The sequence below is a fragment of the Lampris incognitus genome, chromosome 3 (assembly GCF_029633865.1).
Source record: "Lampris incognitus isolate fLamInc1 chromosome 3, fLamInc1.hap2, whole genome shotgun sequence".
Taxonomy (NCBI): Eukaryota; Metazoa; Chordata; class Actinopteri; order Lampriformes; family Lampridae; genus Lampris; species Lampris incognitus.
The window spans coordinates 76,465,656-76,487,136 of NC_079213.1; the positions used below are offsets into that span (position 1 = coordinate 76,465,656).

The 21,481-nt window shown below is 41.7% G+C and overlaps 1 protein-coding gene across 4 annotated transcripts in view; it reads left to right on the forward strand.

Annotated features, from left to right (window-relative positions):
* Positions 1-21,481, forward strand: part of lpp (LIM domain containing preferred translocation partner in lipoma) — a 210,677-nt gene that overhangs the window by 83,013 nt on the left and 106,183 nt on the right. For all 4 annotated transcript variants that reach the window (XM_056276295.1, XM_056276294.1, XM_056276298.1 and 1 more), the window contains one exon: positions 477-676. In XM_056276295.1, the coding sequence (XP_056132270.1) occupies positions 481-676 (196 nt within the window). In that variant the 5' untranslated portion in view covers positions 477-480. The remainder of the gene's footprint in view (positions 1-476; positions 677-21,481) is intronic.

Here is a 21,481-nt window from a genome sequence, read left to right on the forward strand (position 1 = left end):
GTTATTTTACAGGTTGTGTAAAATAGAGCCCACTCATGAGACATCAGGCAGTGACTACTTTTGGCTTTTGTCCAGGCCTCTTAGCTTACTGGCAAATCACCAGTGCTCCCATCCCTCTTGAAAGGGATCAGATGTCAGTTCCACTAACTGCTCCATATCATCGCTATTGGCAATGCACAAGGATTCTAGGAACGATTTAAATGGTCTTGTCTTTAAGAAAGTAATGTTGATCTCTGATTTTAAATTATTTTGAATTTACCCATCCTAATGAACAGCCTTCTCCTTCACATTGTGGTCCATAGTAAAATATACCAATATTTCTGCTGAAACGTAAAAGCCACGAATCACTTATTAATACCTATAATCTATTGAAACAGACGCCTCAAAAAAAAAACTTGTGTGTTTGATTGTATCATTTGGAATTCAGAGGTTTTAGCCACAGTATTGGTTACTTGACCATTGTTTCTCTTTATCAGAATCATGTGGAGCCAACCAAACAGTAATGTTGAGCAGATGGGGCAAGTGACTGCCCGGATGGAGACTACTCCTGTTCTGGGGAACACCAGCATCTCTATCTCGCAGCAACAGGCACCAAAGAAATTTGCCCCAGTCGTCGCACCCAAGCCGAAATTCAACCCTTACAAACAACCAGGAGAAACCCACTCTGACACCGGAGGTAACAAAACGCAATCTGCCTGAATCGGTCGGTTTTTAGGCAAATGGATTTTAAACATCCATCCACTCTTATAAAACAGTAACTCAAATGCAAGACATGATAGCAGAAAATAATTTGAAAGGAGCATCCCTCTTTTAACTACCGATTCACTAACCTTCCAGCTGTGGATCAACAGTGAAGTCTGCGGGGCATCCGTGTAGCGTGGCAGTCTATTCTGTTGCCTACCAACATGGGGATTGCTGGTTCAAATCTCGGTGTTGTCTCCGGCTTGGTCGGGTGTCCCTACAGACACAATTGGCCGTGTCTGCAGGTGGGAAGCCAGATGTGGGTATGTGTCCTGGTCGCTGCACTAGCACCTCCTCTGGTCGGTCGGGACGTCTGTTCGGGGGGGGAACTGGGGGGAATAGCGTGATCCTCCCCCACGCTACGTCCCCCTGGTGAAACTCCTCACTGTCAGGTGAAAAAAAGCAGCTGGCAACTCCACATGTATCGGAAGAGGCATGTGGTAGTCTGCAGCCCTCCCCGGCTCACCAGAGGGGGTGAAGCAGCGACCAGGACAGCTCACAGAGCAGGGTAATTGGCCAGGTACAACTGATAAAAAGGGGGGAACCCCCCCCCAAAAAAAAGTAAAGTGTAGAAAGCTACTACAAAATGGAAATCTGTTCCTCAAAGATGTTGCTTTGTCTAATGACAATAGGTCCGTGACAGACTACTTGGAGGCTCTGAGTGCACACTGACCACCCAACCTGTATTTTGAATTTTGTTGTTGTTTTCATACTCTTAATTTTGAACAGTTCCGCAAACATCAGTGATTCAAAAACTTAGTTAAGTAACCAGTCTAGCATTTCCTTGTCTACACTGACCAGCAGCAACCAGTGCTTTGGTCTGTTTGACCCAAATATGGCATCTGTCTTGCCTTTAACACCGGGTGAAGGGTGTCCGGATGGCGTGGTGGTCTATTCCGTTGCCTACCAACATGGGGATCGGCGGTTCGAATCCCCGTGTTACCTCCGGCTTGGTTGGGCATCTCTACGGACACAATTGGCCGTGTCTGCGGGTGGGAAGCCAGATGTGGGTATGTGCCCTGGTTGCTGCTCTAGCACCCTCTCTGGTCGGTTGAGGCACCTGTTTGGGGGAAGGGGGAACTGGGGGGAATAGCGTGATCCTCCCACATGCTATTCCCCCCTGGCGAAACTCTTCACTGTCAGGTGAAAAGAAGCGGCTGGTGACTCTACGTGTATTGGAGGAGGCATGTGGTAGTCAGCAGCCCTCCCTGGATCGGCGGAGGGGTCGGAGCAGCAACCGGGATGGCTCCGAAGAGTGGGGTAATTGGCCAAGTGCAATTTGGAGAAAAAGGGGGGAAAAATACCCCTTTTTCTCCGATCCCATCAAAAATCCAAAAAAATCCAAATTCCAAAAGCCAAAAAAAAAAAAACACCGGGTAAAGCCTGGCTGGACTGTGACTGTCATTGAAGGTTGTTCCACAAAGTAGGCAGAACATTGCAAAACTAGCCACAATCTGTGAAATAAAGAAGTAGCAGTGGGTGATTCTGCAGAAAATGCCTTATTTTTAATGGAAAAAAACCTGTGTACAGCAATCACTTTCATCAGCTTGCAGAATTAAATGTATTTCATTAAAATAGGAGGAGAGAAACAATGAAACTCATTAGTCCACTTCCTTCGCAGCTCAGTATTCATAGTGCTAAAGATAGTAAATTTGAGGGACTTCTTGCTTAACAAAGCTAATGGAGACAAAGAATGGCAGAAGGGGTGCTTTGAATGGAACAATTGGATATAAAAGCAAGTACAACTCAGTTTCATGTCTGTTAAAGTAGAGCATCAAGGCGATGACGGGGACATTTTGTGGTGTGCTGCTGAAGCCTGGTGTGCTTTGGGGAGAGCTTAGTGTGCCTTAAGATACAAAAGATGTTTCATCAAACTTCTTCAGTTTGCTTTTCTATCAAAGGCGAAAAATATAAACTTCAATAAAACCATAGATATATAATGTCACATTTTCGTGCTACAAAAAAAAAACCCACATAAGAGCAACACAGAACCAGAACTTGTCAATTAATTTTGATTTTACAGTGTATGCCTAGTTAATGTTCAAGTGGCAAGACAGCTTGCATGTCTAAGATTTATTTTTCATGCACTACCTTTGCCTATATGATTGTACAAGGCTTTTTATTGCACTTCTAAATGTAAATAACTTAGCATGGATTTTTGTGTCCTAGTGAAATGTGCCTTGGCCCGGTACTTTGGCAGTACATATATATCCTTTTTACAACAATAAGCTCTCTTACTCATCTTCTAGAAGTAAAAGACCACACCAAGGCTATTGTGCTTATTATGGACAGTCCATTCCATTATCCAAGCCGCTTATCCCAACTGGGGTCATGGGATGTTGGAGCCTATCCCAGCAGGCATTGGGCGGCAGGTGGAGAGACATCCACCTGCCGGGCCGGTTATGGACAGTCCTACTATCTATAGTTGCTGCACTAAGGCCACCAATTTCTCATCTCTTGTTTTGAATTAAAACAACAGTTAAAGCAACTGTCAATTGTCATTGTTGAGTTTCTTCTTTTATCAAGAGTGTTATTGGATAGGCAATTTCTTGAAGTAGTACTAGTTCACTCGGGTTATTTGTCAGATACTTGCTCTATTTTTATTATTTTTTTTAAGTTTCCATAGTTACTGCTAAGACTTTTCTCAGTCCTTAAAGGCTCTCTGATAAGAGATGTGACTTACACTTTATCTTTGAGTTAAAGGGGTGTTAATTAAGGCACTCTATTTTGGTATATTTCATAGAGTTGAAAGATGAATTCAAAGTCTGTTTTTTTTTTTTTTTGCGTAGCCTTTTGATGGCTTATGGTGACATAGTGAAAGACGAGGCAGTCTTTGTTCATGATGTAGAGTGTTAATAGGGCAGATTCAAATGAAGTATAGCATTAAAGAGGCAAGCAAAAGCTATCGGAGCGAAGTGGGGGAATGTATCTGCCCTTTGCAGACAAAGCAAAATTAGTTTGATTAAAAAAAAATGTCTTTTTTGTGCAGTCACCACCTAATTTTTGTTAATACTTGACAGCTTTGACAGACAGATATATCGGTGCAATAAACCCACTTACGGGGGGCTTCTGCCTGGCAAAAAATAATCTTAATGTGCAGAGGGGCGGTGTTGTGACCTGGTGGTTAGCACTGTTGTCTCACAGAAATGGGGCCATGAGTTCAAGTCCAGCCCAACTGTGTGAATTCTGCATCTTTTCTGCCTGTTTGGTTGGGTTCCCCCTTGATTTCTTCCTTCACACTCCGAAATAACACAATCACTCATTCCCGTTCAATTAATTTACCCAATTAATTTGGGTAATTTACACCCATAAGTATGAATGGGAAATGAGTGATTGTGATGCTGTGCGATGGCTCCGTGATGGACGGGGGGACATTTCCTGGGTGTCTACCTGCCTTTTGCAAAATGTATGTTAGAACTGGCTACAGCCCAGTGTGACCTTATAAAGAGTTAGTGAGTGAGTAAGTAGGTGAGGAAAATGTATGCATAATGTATGTATGCATGTTTGTTTGTTATGTCTGTGTGAACTATACGTGGCTGTGTACTCTCGATCAGAAATGCTAGACCTACACCCAGTAGAGTACGTTATTTTGATACAGCCACTTACTTATTATTGGATATTTTGTAAGAGAGAGTGGTTTATCTATCAAATATCTTGTACATTCAATACTGATTGTATGTTTTCCCTAAATATTATTCTGGCCATCAGGTTAAATATAGAATTAGAAACAGAATTCTGCCTTCCCATAAATTAAAACAAGGACATGGCACCCTTTGTCTCAGATTAAAAACAAGCGCCACAGCCTTCCCACATTTTGGTTCCTTAGCCTGACATTTTAGGGGATACATGAAAAAAAAAAGAAACGATGAAAAAGAAACCCATCACACTAAATTAACATTTTGTGATTTTAGCCAAATAACATGTCTATCTGCAGCTTTTCAAAGTGATCTTTGTTGTGGTAAAGGTACAATTCACAATCAATGCACACAGCAGCTGTCCGCTCCACTTCTGCCGTTGTTTTGGTCAGATTTCAGAAAACGTTTTTCGCTTTATGACTGGCATTGAGAAAACCAGCCAATGCCGCATCGTTTTCACTTTTTTAGGCTTTCAGTTGCCTCCATTTCTCAAACAAATACACAATGTTGACCCAGTGGCGAGATATGTTGTGATTCTTGTTGTCAGTAGATCGCTCATTTTGTCACAGTACTCCACATAGCCATGGCGGCACCTGCCATTAGGGATTTTACCTTTAACTCAATTATTTTGCCTTTTTTATGATTAGTTTATGTTTTAACCTTTAGTAAAATCAGAGACAAATGATGAATAGATTGCAAAAAAGAAAATACAAATATCAGAAAAATGCATTAAGCCTTGCTATATAATGATCTGTTAATATGCTACTTATGCAGAGACTCATTTACAACTCGCTTCTTAGTCCAATTAGCTTGTCATTATTGCTAAAAAGGTTTAACTTGTGATGGATGTGGCTACTGGATTAAAGTAGATAAACTTAGATTGATTTGAATTTTTAAATTTAAGTGAACTTTAATTTACGGAATTGTTGCAGTACAAAATAAGCTGAATGGAAATCAAATGTAAATCTTATTTATGATCTGCAATATTGAGATGACTTGGACATGTGTGGAGGACAGATGCTGGGTATATAGGGAGAAGGATACTGAATATGGAGCTGCCAGTAAAGAGGAAAAGAGGAAGGCCAAAGAGGAGGTTTATGGATGTAGTGAGGGAGGACATGCAGGTGGCTGGTGTGACAGAGGAAGACACAGAAGACAGGAAGAAATGGGAACGGATGATCCGCTGTGGCGACCCCTAACGGGAGCAGCCGAAAGTAGTAGTAGTAGGAAATAAAATAAGATGATGATTTTAAAAAAAGTGAAAAGTGTGCAAATGTTGCAGTAGACTTGGGGATATCATTATGCTAATTCCAGATTACTGGAACATGTCGATGAGTTGTGTAAAAAGTAAAGTAAAGGGAGGTTGAGCGTAACAGTAGAGAGGATAGAGGATGTAAAATTTATAAATATATATGTAGGACAAATTACTACAGCTGGATAGTAAAATAAGATATAAAAAATGATGATATGTAATTGATTTTATATTTTACATGATTATATGTAATGATTTTACAATGATTTTTAATGACAATCTGGTCCTTGTATAATCAAAGTGAGAACTGTGTCCGCATTCTCGGCACAAGGTCAAACATGTTTTCGGTGGGTGTTGGACTCCGCAGAGGTTGTCCCTTGTCTCTGATTCTGTTTGTGATATTCATGGACAGGATCTCAAGACGCAGCCAAGGTGAGGAGTGTGTCCATTTTGAGAACCTCAGAATTGCATCTCTGCTCTTTGCAGATGATATGGTTTTGTTGGCTTCATCAGAACGCGAACTCCAGCGTGCACTGAGGTGGTTTGCAGCTGAGTGTGAAATGGCTGGGATGAGAGTCAGCACCTCCAAGTCTGAGGCCATGGTTCTCTACCGGAAAATGGTGGATTGCGCCCTCCGGGTTGGGAATGAGTTGTTGCCTCGAGTAAAGGCGTTCAAGTATCTCGGGGTCTTGTTCACTAGTGAGGGTAGGATGGAGCAGGAGATTGACAGGCAGATTGGTGCAGCATCAGCAGTAATGCAGACGTTGTACAAAACCGTTGTGGTGAGGAGGGAACTGAGCCGGAAGGCAAAGCTCTCAATTTACCAGTCAATCTTCATTCCAACCCTCACCTATGGTCATGAGCTTTGGGTAGTGACTGAAAGGGTGAGATCACGGATACAAGTGGCTGAAATGAGTTTCCTCCGTAGGGTGTCTGGGCTCAGCCTTAGAGATAGGGTGAGGAGCTCGGACATCCGGAGGGAGCTTGCAGTAGAGCTGCTGCTCCTTCACATCGAAAGGAGCCAGTTGAGGTGGTTCGGGCATTTGATTAGGATGCCTCCTGGGAGCCGTCCTTTGGAGGTTTACCGGGCACGGCCAACTGGGGGAGACCCCGGGGTAGACCCAGAACTTGCTGGAGGGACTACATGTCCAATCTGGCCTGGGAACGTCTTGGGATCCCCAGGAGGAGCTGGAGGGCATTACTGGGGAGAGGGACATCTGGAGTGCCCTACTTAGCTTGCTGCCACCGTGACCCGACCCCGGAGAAGTGGCTGAAGATGAATGAATGAATGAATGAATGTAATGATTTTATGTAAATATAGCAATGCAATCTAGAATAGAATACTAAGCATACTAAATTTTAAATGCAGTATGTGTGTGTATATTAGAATGATTTATCATGATAATGGTGTAGTGTAATTTCATTTGTGTCTGATAATATGTAATATTAAATTATCACACACAAATGATATAATATGACAAAATATTGCATATTGTATGATATAATATGACAAAATATTGCATATTGTATCTATAACATATTATAGTCTTAAACTACATGAGGACATATTATAAGGTAAATATATGACCTTGCAGCATCCTTATGTGCAAAAACACAGCAGTAAAACCCACAAGCAGCATAACACCAGATGCTAATTACTGTAAATATACAGTTTAAGCCTAATTTTTATGCAAGGGACAAAACGGTTTGGAAAAGCATCAGGTCTATTAAAACAGATTGTCTATAGTTTTGTCCATTGCTTGTCCGTTAACTTGTATAGTTATGCTGTATACAGTCATATCAGTAGTGCAGTACAGTTTAGGCCCCCTGCTCCACTTTGGCCATTGTAGCAGAAGCCATTGTTCTCTGTCTGAAAAGACCCTGTGTTGTGTTATTCCTGGTTGTGTTGTGTTATTCTGGCACCTGCTTGTCTCTCCACTCTCCCTAATGCAGCCCACAATGGAGGACTAATTGGAAAACTTCTGGGGGTGGTATGATCCAGAGTTGTGTCCAAACTCCTTTGTAGAGGGTAAATGGGGAGAGTGACAGTACATTCCCCCTGGGGTTGGGGGCATGCTGCTATGCACCATCTAATGAACAGTTCTGGAGATGGACAATCTGCAGCCTGTCAAAGAGGCAGTCCATAATTCATTACACGGAGCGTTGTCCACCTGCGTGGCTCATAGCTTCTTCCAAAGGATGAGGGGTTGAATGGGGTTGAAGGCACTAAAACAATCAATGAATGTGTTTCTCACAGTACTTCCTGGCCCCTCCAAATAGTAGTAAGCAATAAAGAGCAGGTAAATGGTGGAATCTAATCATGCATTTGTGCACCTAACATACAAATTGGAGTGGATCCAAGAAATCCATCTCCAGAAGCTGAACGTAGTGCAGGACCAGCATTTCAGAGGTAATACCGTTAGTTTAGTGAAAATTAAGTCATTTGAGTTATTACCTGAATATATGATCACAACTGTTAAGGCTTTGTGCAATGGAAATCAGCAAATGCTATCCTCTGCCTGTTATAAATATATGGTAATAGTACCAGTTTTCAGTCGGGCGTTAGTTCAGGAAGCTTTTTATGGTTTGTTTCTATGTTTAGGCCCCATGGGGATTGGTGGTTAATACTACTGACTTTGTAACAATGGAAAGGCTAATACATTCTAAGTACTTAGAGACATTTCCTTGTTTTTATAAATATTCATGTTGTTGAATCTTTTTCCCCACTGTATTTAAATCAAAATTCCTATGATAAAACATTACATGTAGGTCAAGCCAAATTTTAAATGAAACTGGAAATAAAATGAGCAGATAAGCTGTGTGCTATTGAGTTGAGTACAGTCTGTTGTGTTTGTTTTACATGCAACATTTTAAAGCACAGAGAGCTAACTTCGACATTTGCAATCTAGTAGTACTAAGCTTGTTTTAGTCTAGGTTTAGCTTACATGCTCACATTTCACTGCAAACGTTATCTTGCAAACATACACAAGTCTTTCCCATTAGAAGAACACAGCAAAAGCTAAATTCATTCAAATAAAGCTGCTTCCTTCTGCAAATATGTACAAATGTAGTGCAGTCAATTAAAAATGTAAAAAAAAAAAAGGATAATGATTTTAGAGTAAGAAAGACAGAAATAGCCAAACATGAAAGTTTAATGACACCTGCTGTAAATTGCTTCCAGGTGCTGTAGTTTCAAAGGCCTAATGTTATTCTGCCTAATATTAGTATTTGTTCTGAGGGACCATTATAGCCCCAGACATCATTGAAAACAAAGGACAACTTTTATATGAAAAGCAATATCTTACCACAAATGGACTAAAATGTCCTTAAATCTCTTATCAGTTCTGTTTGTTTTTTGTTTTGTTATAAAAAGTTGATCGTTATTTAGAATATACATTTGTCAGAAATATTTTGCGAGATAGCTAAACTTTTAGGCAGAGAAAGCATCATTCCCTTGCCCCCAAGTTATCATGTGCCTATGTTGTAATTTAAGTATTTTGCTATATCTCTAACCTTACGCTCCTCGAGAGCCCTTGAGCTCCAAAACAAAGGAAACGGTTATGAAATTCAGCAAAGCAGAGCCCGCTGCTAGGCTGAAAACACTGTTATCCACAGGGCTTTGTGGTTTGAGTTACGGCTATATTTCTTACGTCTACCTGCCTTACGTGCCAGATGGTGATTTTATAAAGATTTTTCATGGACTACTGCTTCCTGTTTGCTCACTAATGACAAAAAAAGAGCAAAAAACAAAAAACAAAAACAAAGCCATCGTTGAACTTGCCTTTAGTGAAACTTGTTTTAGCACTCCTGCACTATAAAAAACTGTTGTTGTCAATCACCTTCTCAAGTGTAAGCCCAATATAAGCCAGGCCTGATTTTTTATTTATTTATTTATTTTACATAACTAGCTGTAATGATAGTATTTAATTCCAGTGACATATTGGAACATTTCCCAATATGTGGCTGGAAAATATTTTATTTTTGGAATATCAGTCAAAACACTACAATCATACATTTTTAGACATTTCCCTTTCAGTGTGTCATTCTTTTTTTTTTTCCCTAATTGTATCCGGCCACTTACCCCACTCTTCTGAGCTGTCCCGGTCGTTGCTCCAACCTTCTGCCGACCCGGGGAGGGCTGCAGACTACCACATGCTTCCTCCGATACATGTGGAGTTGCCAGCTGCTTCTTTTCACCTGACAGTGAGAAGTTTCACCAGGGGGATGTAGTGCGTTGGAGAATCATGCTTTTCCCCCCAGTTCCCCCTCTCCCCCGAACAGGCGTCCTGACCGACCTGAGGAGGCGCTAGTGCAGCGACCAAGACACATACCAACATCCGGCTTCCCACCTGCAGACACGGCGAATTGTGTCTGTAGGTATGCCCGAAAAGCCGGAGATAACATGGGGCTTCGATCCGGCGATTTCCGTGTTGGTAGGCAACGGAATAGACTGCCACGCTACCCGGGCGGCCCAGAGTATCATTCTTTAGTCTTTTTCTCCTACTTCCTCTTCCTGCAGGTGGAAGCAGGAGACAATTTGCTTGATCACATTTAACTCGTTGTGGCAACCAGTTTAATTTGACACCATTGCACAAGATAAACACAAAAGATACAGAAAGGCCGATCAAGTTTTCATTTGAGGTTGATTTTGAATATTATTGTTTTGCACTAGAATGCAAGGAAACTGTCACGGGGACCTGGTGGGAACATCATTACAATGGTGTCAGTGGGGCCGCTATATATATTCTGTTGCATATTCTATAGATAGGAAGCAGCAGCAATGATGCAAAGACACTGTAACACACTGTAACACACTGTATTGATACTTCAGATTCATATCTTTGGAGACTGAGCAACACAGCACATGCAACTATTTAAAATTAGCCTCGTCATTAGTCCAATAAATCCCCACTTTGGACAAGTTGAGACTATATAAAATGCTTTGTAAATATGCTGTTGCACACCCCGCTAAATTAGAGTCTGGATAATTTAATCATCCGTAACCAAATTATAGGGTAACCTTGTCTTTTTCCACATCGTGTCTTGCATCTGTATTACAGAAAACTAGGCAAATGTATTGAGTGTACTAATAGATAAATTATATATTCATGCCCAGCTGAACTACACGTTTATTTCATTACAGCTCTGTAATCGCAAAATGTCATTGTGCAATATTTAATCCAGACTCATCTTAGTTATAAATAGTTATCTTATTTTTCATGTTTCTCTTCTGTAAGAGGATTGAATGAAACCATTTTTGGGAATATTCATGTGTGTGGGGGTGGGGGGAGGTAACAAAATAGAAAATGAGCAAATTGCTATATGTATGGTATGAAATGAACAATATCAACCTTGCCTTTTATCACATCCTACAGTTCCATTTATTGTCTCATTTATAAAACAAATCAGCAGTTTTAAAGAATGAATTCGCTGCTATGAATGAATGAACAGAGTCCAGCGTGCCCTCACACTGCTGTAACTTACTGTGGAAGCCGATCTTCATATTGTCCAAAGATTAGATTTAGGTTAATGAAAGTTCAGTTAATGACTAAAATGCTGGAGACATGACAGAAACAATATAAAGACACCAACTTGATCTCACCACTGTCCCTTTTTTTTTTTGTTTTTTTTTTTGCCAACTGCATTAATTTTTATTGCGGCTGTTATCAGGGTTTGTGTTTATAATGGAAAATTTAAAAGAATGAACATAACCTTGTGGTGCAAAACATTTGACTTGATAAAAAAAAAAAATCTGTGTTGCACTCTAAAGGCTGTAGTATAATTTTCCTCCAATACAACCACTAACACCCTTTTTTGTAATGATGAATGAATATTAGTTGTCAGCTTTTTTCCCCCATGTAAATATGTAAAGCCAACTCCAGACGTCTCCCCCTACCAGCCGATAAGATGTCTTTATGAAGAGATTATCAGGGTTTCTTTTTTTAATTTTTTGTTTTATATCAAATGTGGGCAGTCTAATGTAAAATTGAGGATTAGCATAGAAATTAGGGACACCACCATTTGGCACAGCGCCCTGGTGTCCTTTGTTAGTCTGAGGCCTGTGTCAGGGACGGGGTGCACAGCCGGAAGCCGTACTTACTGGCTAGACGTAGAAGCTGGTGCAGATGGGGGGTGGTGCACAGTTAGTAGCGGGGTCATCTTGGAGGGTCTCTTGGAAGAACCTGGCCTGTTAAAGACCCAGCAGGAGAAAGGCATATAGGTCTCAGACTCGGACCTTACATTCAAAATTCCTTCTACCGGATCAGCTTTAGATGCTCAAGGGTTTAACATGATCTGATACAGTACAAGCAGGAAGGAGGTCAGACAAGATTGCTTTATGAAAATGAAAGGTCCCATGCAGAGTTGCTGCATAGTTCCTCATGGAGTTTTTTTTTTTTCCTAACTGCACCCTCTTGTCTTTATGGTAAAGATTCTTTTTGCTTGTTTATTTCATGTTTTACTAAATTGATAAGGAAAATGATAATATTGCACTCAAGTTTGTTTACTCTCTGCCTTGCCATCTTTTTGACTTTATTGAAAGTCATAGAAATTGATCCCTCCTAACGCCCTTTGCTCAAGTGTTAGTACTGCATTGCTGTGCAGCTGTCTGTATAGATCCACACATGGAAATGGCTAATTAGTGACAGTGCTTTGCTCTCTTGGGTCTTCTTCTCTGTGCTTATGTGAACTACTTAGGATCAGAATGCTAAAATATTATGTCTATGACACAGGTCATCCTCCCTAGACAGATTGAGGATTCAGGTAGATTGCCAAGACTATTTTGGAAGGGACACTTTGATTTCTATCAATGCAAAAATAGAAATGTACTAATGAAAACTAAAGTAGTAGTCATTTGCTCAACTATATTTATTAGTGTGTGTTGTGTGTGTGTGAGCGTGTGGGGGGGTCTTTTGATGTCTTCCAACTGTGTCTTCTAACTGCCCCTCATTCATCAGTAATTGCTCATGGCTTTCCTAACAATGCTTAGACAGTATGTTGCCGTGCAGTTTCAGTTGTAATATTGCATCCTTAAAAGTAATGGTGACAACAGACAACCGTTTCACTAGTTCCCCATTCTAACCATTTTTGACAAATATGTTTACCATCCAAGTTGTCTGCAGTTTCATTGGCATACACTGCCGGGTTGCATCCATGCAGTGAAGTCTCTCTGCATTCACACTGTTGGTACGAATGGATGGGAGATGCATTTCACGTTGTTGTTCATTGCGTCTTGGGTGTATGTGTACCTGGATTCTATGCATTTTTGCTCCATAATTAAAATGCAAACACCCAGGACACGTTTTAATGCCAGTAAAGAAGGGTCTTTGAATTTCAAACAGAATAGAAAACTGAGACCGAAAAAGAACTGACATCAACGACGAGATCAAAACATTAAGTAATGTGAACTACTCGATATTTTATAAATCGAATTGTGCATTCATTATGTGAAAGCAGTGTAGTGCTTTCCCATGATGACCTCTTCTTATGTTGCTAGATTAATTTAGATTGGTGCAGGACCATTTTCATGACAATCAGAAATGTCTCAGCTGCAGTGCAGTAGATAAAACTTTTTCCATTCCTAACTTCCCACAAACCCACTAATTGTTTGCTCAGAGCAGTTGAAAAGTGTTGAACATCTGCATAAGCTGTTTTTATTCCTCCCTGCTTGACTGCCCAGAAGCAAACTGACTACCGATTGTTATGTCAGAGTCTCCGCATGGGTGTCACCAGGAGAATTCACAGGAAATCCACCAATAAGAATGTTGGTGTCCCCAAAGAAACCACAGGCATATGCTCTGAGCATATACAAAGGCCACTTTTATCTAAGTGGAGCACAGACCTCAACTACATGTTGTGCTTTGTTTGCAATGTGAATAGTATACATAACTGAACCTTGAAATATTTCTTTTTTTTTCTTGCTGGTTAAACTTTGTACATTCTTTGCTTCCTATCCACATTCTCTTAACATTGTGTTGAACACTATCAGTTCTGTTTGTCCAATTTTATCATGGTAATATACCCTAAAGGTTTGATTATACTTCCAAAAGACTTTTTTTAAAGGCGCATATCATATTTAGCCACAAGACACAAGTGAAGTCCAAAGTGTCTCCCATGTCCTCAGATAAAAACCTGAGGCTTGCTATTTCACATGGCCTTTGACACTTTTGTTATTGAATAACCTACGCTTGTGTGGCTGCGAGCAGCTCGGAGAGGCCTCCTATCATGACACCATGTCACCACATGTACACAAAAGTAGTGACTCAAATTCAATATGGAATTTGACTGTCTGGGGACTGTCTGCCACATCGGCACCTGTTCTGATCAGACACAACCTAACCGGACCCAGGATGTTGAGGAGGAATTTTTATTTTATTTCTTTATATATTTTTTATTTTATTTCATTTCTGTGATTCTATCAGTAAGGCACCTTAAATTGCAGATAATATGATGAGCTAGGGCATCCGGGTAGCATAGCGGTCTATTCTGTTGCCTACCAACATGGGGATCACAGGTTCGAATCCCCGTTTTACCTCCAGCTTGGTCGGGCATCCCTACAGACACAACTGGCTGTGTCTGCGGGTTGGAAGCCGGATGTGAGTATGTGTCCTGGTCGGTGCACTAGCGCCTCCTCTGGTCAGTCGGGGTGCCTTTTCAGGGGGGAGGGGGAACTGAGGGAAATAGTGTGATCCTCCCATGCGCTACGTCCCCTGGAGAAACACCTCACTGTCAGGTGAAAAGAAGCGGCTGGCAACTCCACATGTATCGGAGGAGGCATGTGGTAGTCTGTAGCCCTCCTCGGATCGGCAGAGGGGGTGGAGCAGTGACCGGGACGGCTCGGAAGAGTGGGATAATTTGCCAAGTATAATTGGGAGAAAAAGGGGGGAAAATGCACAAAAAAAAAAAAAAAAAAAAGATTAGCCAAAATTATTCTATTATGCTACTCTTGCAGCTTAAAATAATATAAACTAAAGAAAACTATACTTTTGTTAAATTTGCATTAATTCATTACAGTAAGTTGTTTAGTAAAGGCACAATGGTGTAAATAATAGGCCGGGCGGCCCAGGGGGTGGGGGGCTGTGGAGACCGCAGGCCCTCCAACACTGTGTAGGGTGGAGAACGGGCCCTTACGAGTGAATCAGATTGCCATCCCAGAAACACGTCTGTGTTCAAAGAAGAACTCACAGTCCCATTTGCTATTAATGCCCTCCAAAAGGGTTTTAATTTTTGTTTTGTTTTTTTGGTAAAAAAGCAGCCCGGCTGGCATCGCTGTCGTTTCTGGTGTGTCAACAACTATGGTAACGTTAGGATAGCGAGCTAGAAATAATGTTAGTCACAAATAATCATACACATATATGCACGGCACACACACACACACACACACACACACACACACACACACACACACACACACACACACACACACACACAGTGATTGACGGTCGATTTTCCCTCCACCAATTATAGCATGATTAGGAAAGCAACCATCAACTAATTATTTAGTTAATGTACTTGAAATACTGTACAAATGATTTACACCACAACACGACACGTGTGCATCAGAGGATTATGAATTGCAGTACTGACACGTCAGTGCATGTTTTGGTTGTTACCTCTTTGAAAGTTTACATCATCAGCAACAATGATTTCTGCTGACATGTCAGTCACGGAGCTCAGCTGATGAACACATCTCTGTTCCATGAAGCCAACAGCAACAAGCAAAAACTGACTGCAGAAACATGAGCTTAACGTGGGGCGTCCGGGTAGCGTAGAGGTCTATTCCATTGCATACCAACACGGGGATTGTCGGTTCGAATTCCCGTGTTACCTCCGGCTTGGTCGGGGCGGGGGAATAGCGTGATCTTCCCACGCGCTATGTTCCCCTGGCGAAGCTGCTCACTGTCAGGTGAAAAGAAGCGGCTGGCGACTCCACATGTATCGGAGGAGACGTGGTAATTTGCAGCCCTCCCTGAATTGGCAAAAGGGGGTGGAGCAGCGACCGGGACGGCTCGGAAGAGTGAGGTAATTGGATGGGTACAACTGGGGAGAAACGGGGGGGGGGGCTTAATGTTAGCTCTAGTCAGCTATACATAATTTAGAGTAGTTAATATCGTTTTCCACTAACTCGCCTGCTGATGTTTTTTTACCTACATACCTTCCCAATAACAGCTATAGTTATGTAAACATTCCAGCTATTGTTGGTTGACAGTTGCCTTGTTGATTTGATTGACCGTCTGTTTATGTTACCGTGCGTTAGAGCGCTATCCATGGTTCTGACAGCTTTCTCTTTTACCTCTCTATTTTCCCAACACAATAGCCTAAGTAACTCATTCCTCTGTAAAAGCCAACACATTGTTGGTAAATTATATATACGCCTGATGGGTGTGTGTGTGTGTGTGTGTGTGTGTGTGTGTGTGTGTGTGTGTGTGTGTGTGTGTGTGTGTGTGTGTGTGTGTGTGTGTGTGTGTGCGCGCGCGCCATAGCTAGTAACTAATGTGCACTAGGGCCCATCATAATAGCGTGCACTGGGGCCTGTCGTAACTACCTTATTCAGTCTACAACATTACTTGTTAAATGCATTAGTAATAGTAGCCTCGCCTAGTCGACGGCTGGTTTAAGAGAAGTTTACGTGATGGTGTGTGAGGGGTTGATACAATTGTGAGAGAACAATACCGTATGTAATAGAGAACGTGATATAGTTGTGCTGTGAACTGGAACAAACAGGTGAGAGTCAAATGAAATTATTGTTTTAAAACAAGCCTACAAGGAGCTCGGTCTCATCAAGGAAAAAGAAACAGATACTTTAAATATAACACTAAAGATGGCGTTCAGTTTTGCTAGTGCAGCGGTTCCCAACCCAGTCCTCAAGAAACCCCTATCCTACAGATTTTCATTGTAACCCTGCATAGGTAGCCCTGCTTGTACTTCCTCAACCAATCGTCTCACAGCACTTAATTATGCAAGGTGTGCAACATCTGACATAATTCATTGCTGATTGGTTGAAAAACTATAAACAGGTACCTATTCAGGGTGGCAAAGAAATTCTGCAGGATAGGGGGTCCTTGAGGACTGGGTTGGGAAACACTGGGCTAGTGGATGGAGGACACTTGCTAACTGACCTCAGCATGTCTTTTGCAATTATTTAAACCACCATGAGCATTAGAAAACCCTACTGCAAACGGTGCAACGTGCAGCAGCGTCGTTAGTTGTCACTGCTGTTAGGCATGGGTATGCCTGTATTCAGGGGTGAAGTGTGTTTTATATTTCTTTTTCTTTGGGTTTGCCATTGCGCTACGGTGAAACTTGTCATCCCAACATTTTTTATTATTATTTTTTTAATTATTGTTTTTTAATTTTTGGACTTTTCCCCATTTTTCTCCCCAGTTGTACTTGGCCAATTACCCCACTCTTCCGAGCCATTCTGGTCACTGCCCCACCCCCTCTGCTGAGCCAGGAAGGGCTGCAGACTACCATATGCCTCCTTCCATACATGTGGAGTCGCCAGCCACTTCTTTTCACCTGACATTGAGGAGTTTCACCAGGGGGGCATAGCACGTGGGAGGATCACACTATTCCCCCTAGTTCCCCCTCCCCCCCGAACAGGCGCCCCAACTGACCACAGGAGGCGCTAGTGCAGTGACCAGGACACATACACATCCGGCTTCCCAGCCACAGACACGGCCAATTGTGTCTGTAGGGACGCCCGACCAAGCCGAAGGTAACACAGGGATTTGAACTGGTGATCTCTGTGTTGGTAGGCAACGGAATAGACCGCCACACCACCTGGACGCCCCATCATCGCAAACTTTTGACACATGAAGAATGAATGAAAGAGGTGCTACATGTAAGGCCCGCCTCTCATTGATACCCAGAATGCACCGCTCTGTACCCTCACCCTCACTGTGAAGTGTATCAGGTTGTGTTGGTGTCTGATGAGTATCGCTTTAACTTGCGCTCAAGGGTGCAATCAGCGACCTCGGGCTGGATTTGACCTCACTTGTGGGTGTCAGGGAGCAAACATCAATTCACGAGAGACTCCCGGAATTTCCGGGATAGGTGGGATGCATGGGAAATGACAGCTTAGTGTCCCCTTTCATCCTCTGGTGGATCAACCATCAAGTCCTCAGTAAGCCTTACTCCAAAATTAATTCGAAGGAGGAGACTGTCCATTCTTTTTCCGCAAAAAAGTTGTTTGTATGAAAAGACTCATTTAAATGTTAAAACCCTTCACCTCTCTACAGTATTTGTTTCTCTGGTTTTATGCAATAATTTAATCCTTCTTCTATTCAGTTGAATCTAACACTCGATTTCCTGTCTCACAGGAATTCTACTTAAACCAACAGAAGCCAATTTGGCCTGCTCCTTTACACTTGAAACAAGTATATCTCTAAAGACCTCAAATCCATCCCTTGCATTTCCAACCAAATGAAGTTATAAATCACTGCTCTATACATATCACCGCTAATTAAAAGCAAGGCTCCGCTGGTCTTTTCCAGTGGAAGGTAGAATAGAACTGCTCCATAATTATGTCAAAACAATGTGCTCTCAGTCTCTCTGCCACAGTGCATTTGGAACGGGCTATGTAGAGATAAAACATGCAAAATGACACCCTGGTCTTAAAACGCTTGATCCATTTTGTCTGGAGGGGATTATAGGCTTTTGCCACTGACTGTGAATAAAGTATATTCATTTCTCACTCTCTGAGCAGTAATTTTGCTCCAAGCTAAGGGTTACTTTTCACTGTAAATTTCATTGGGGAAGTATAAGAATCTGTCTTTTTGTTGGCAAGACTGTTTCATAGGTTTGATACAACAGAAGTTTACTAGTAAGCTGGCCATCGCAGTACGTTTCTGGTGGCTCCGATGCTGCTCTTCAAAAGAGCTTTTAGTGTCACATGACATACGTGTACTGTACGTACACCTCCACTCGTGGTTCTTCAATGTATTTTTGTTTACTGCAGAATGTGTAAATGGCAGCAAACACCCGCGACTCAATCTTTCAGCAATACATCAAGTTTTGATGGAGATGGAGATGGGGGGGGGGGTAATCTATGGCGCTCGAAAACACAGCCGCAAAGTGTGGTTCATTTCAGTCATCAGAATAAACTGACTGCCTATGTTGGAGGTTTCCTCATTGTCACCCAGAGAGGCTTTTGTGTTGAAAATTGTTCTCCTCCGTTAACTTTTTGACATACACTACCGTTCAAAAGTTTGGGATCACCCAAACAATTTTGTGTTTTCCATGAAAAGTCACACTTATTCACCACCATATGTTGTGAAATGAATAGAAAATAGAGTCAAGACATTGACAAGGTTAGAAATAATGATTTGTATTTGAAATAAGATTTTTTTTACATCAAACTTTGCTTTCGTCAAAGAATCCTCCATTTGCAGCAATTACAGCATTGCAGACCTTTGGCATTCTAGCTGTTAATTTGTTGAGGTAATCTGGAGAAATTGCACCCCACGCTTCCAGAAGCAGCTCCCACAAGTTGGATTGGTTGGATGGGCACTTCTTGCGTACCATACGGTCAAGCTGCTCCCACAACAGCTCAATGGGGTTCAGATCTGGTGACTGCGCTGGCCACTCCATTACCGATAGAATACCAGCTGCCTGCTTCTGCTCTAAATAGTTCTTGCACAATTTGGAGGTGTGTTTAGGGTCATTGTCCTGTTGTAGGATGAAATTGGCTCCAATCAAGCGCTGTCCACTGGGTATGGCATGGCGTTGCAAAATGGAGTGATAGCCTTCCTTATTCAGAATCCCTTTTACCCTGTACAAATCTCCCACCTTACCAGCACCAAAGCAACCCCAGACCATCACATTACCTCCACCATGCTTAACAGATGGCGTCAGGCATTCTTCCAGCATCTTTTCATTTGTTCTGCGTCTCACAAACGTTCTTCTTTGTGATCCAAACACCTCAAACTTGGATTCATCCGTCCACAACACTTTTTTCCAGTCTTCCTCTGTCCAATGTCTGTGTTCTTTTGCCCATCTTAATCTTTTTCTTTTATTGGTCAGTCTCAGATATGGCTTTTTCTTTGCCACTCTGCCCTGAAGCCCAGAATCCCGCAGCCGCCTCTTCACTGTAGATGTTGACACTGGTGTTTTGCGGGTATTATTTAATGAAGATGCCAGTTGGGGACCTGTGAGGCGTCTGTTTCTCAAACTAGAGACTCTAATGTACTTATCTTCTTGCTCAGTTGTGCAACGCGGCCTCCCACTTCTTTTTCTACTCTGGTTAGAGCCTGTTTGTGCTGTCCTCTGAAGGGAGTAGTACACACCGGTGTAGGAAATCTTCAATTTCTTAGCAATTTCTCGCATGGAATAGCCTTCATTTCTAAGAACAAGAATAGACTGTCGAGTTTCAGATGAAAGTTCTCTTTTTCTGGCCATTTTGAGCGTTTAATTGACCCCACAAATGTGATGCTCCAGAAACTCAATCGGCTCAAAGGAAGGTCAGTTTTGTAGCTTCTGTAACGAGCTAAACTGTTTTCAGATGTGTGAACATGATTGCACAAGGGTTTTCTAATCATCAATTAGCCTTCTGAGCCAATGAGCAAACACATTGTACCATTAGAACACTGGAGTGATAGTTGCTTGAAATGGGCCTCTATACACCTATGTAGATATTGCACCAAAAACCAGACATTTGCAGCTAGAATAGTCATTTACCACATTAGCAATGTATAGAGTGTATTTCTTTAAAGTTAAGACTAGTTTAAAGTTATCTTCATTGAAAAGTACAGTGCTTTTCCTTCAAAAATATGGACATTTCAATGTGATCCCAAACTTTTGAACGGTAGTGTATTATTCCAGAAGTTGCTTACATTCTGCGGCAAGCTTTGTCCTCTTTTTAGTCCTAAAAGGCCAGCTGGACGATGCATTTACACATTTACAATGCATGTAATATTGTGCATGTGAATCTCAGAACATGTGCTGTATGTTCAACCTACTGTGCACATACAATCTTCTTCACCGTAGGAAACCACTAATCCACAGAAATTGCTCTATATATGATATGAGTAGAATAAGTATGGAAAACTCATCCACAACCTTAAGAGGCTTCGGTTGACATTTATTTCCTCTGATTGACATGGTTTACTTTATTTCTAAATCCTCATGTCTCTTTATTGAAACAACATGTTCCAACTCTCCTTTTTGCCTTTGACTGATTTTTAGGGGAAAATCAAAAAGGGAAAGGAGAAGGAGGGCCACTCAGGCCATATAAAGATTTTCAGATATTTTTCCATATCAGTTTAAATAATTGAACCATATTCCAATCTTTGGTCACACACAGTACTCTTCAATGTGTATATACATATAATGTGCTGTTACTTGGAAGAAAAAAAAACAATGTTTAATCTTGCTCACTTTCACAGCTAGTGCCCACCCCCAACCCTTTATCATCCTCCTAATGACGTTCTAGTTCCCGATAACCAATTATACCTCTTATGGCCTCTCAAATAACTTTAATTACTGATTAGGATTCCTTGTTCGCAAAGCAGCTACTTAAAAGTAATTGCTCAATAAAGAGAGGGGAAGTTGTCGTATTAAATAGGTGTTCCTGCTGCTTCTCTCATTAGTGCTCACTTGGAGCCTTCATCTCCCTATTGTCACAAATGGAGCCAGCTTCATTCACAGCACAGGATCTGTCCTCACCCGAGCATGGCTCACACTGGTTTAGACCCTGACGGCCTGTAGCAGTGTTCGTGGTCATCGGATGATAAGTGTTTGACTTGATCAAAACAATATTGAGGATAAGATTGATGCTGCATCTGTATGGAACACTGTATGCTGTGAACCCATGGTCATATACACTACTTAAACCTTCTTAGTCTCAGCTTTACTT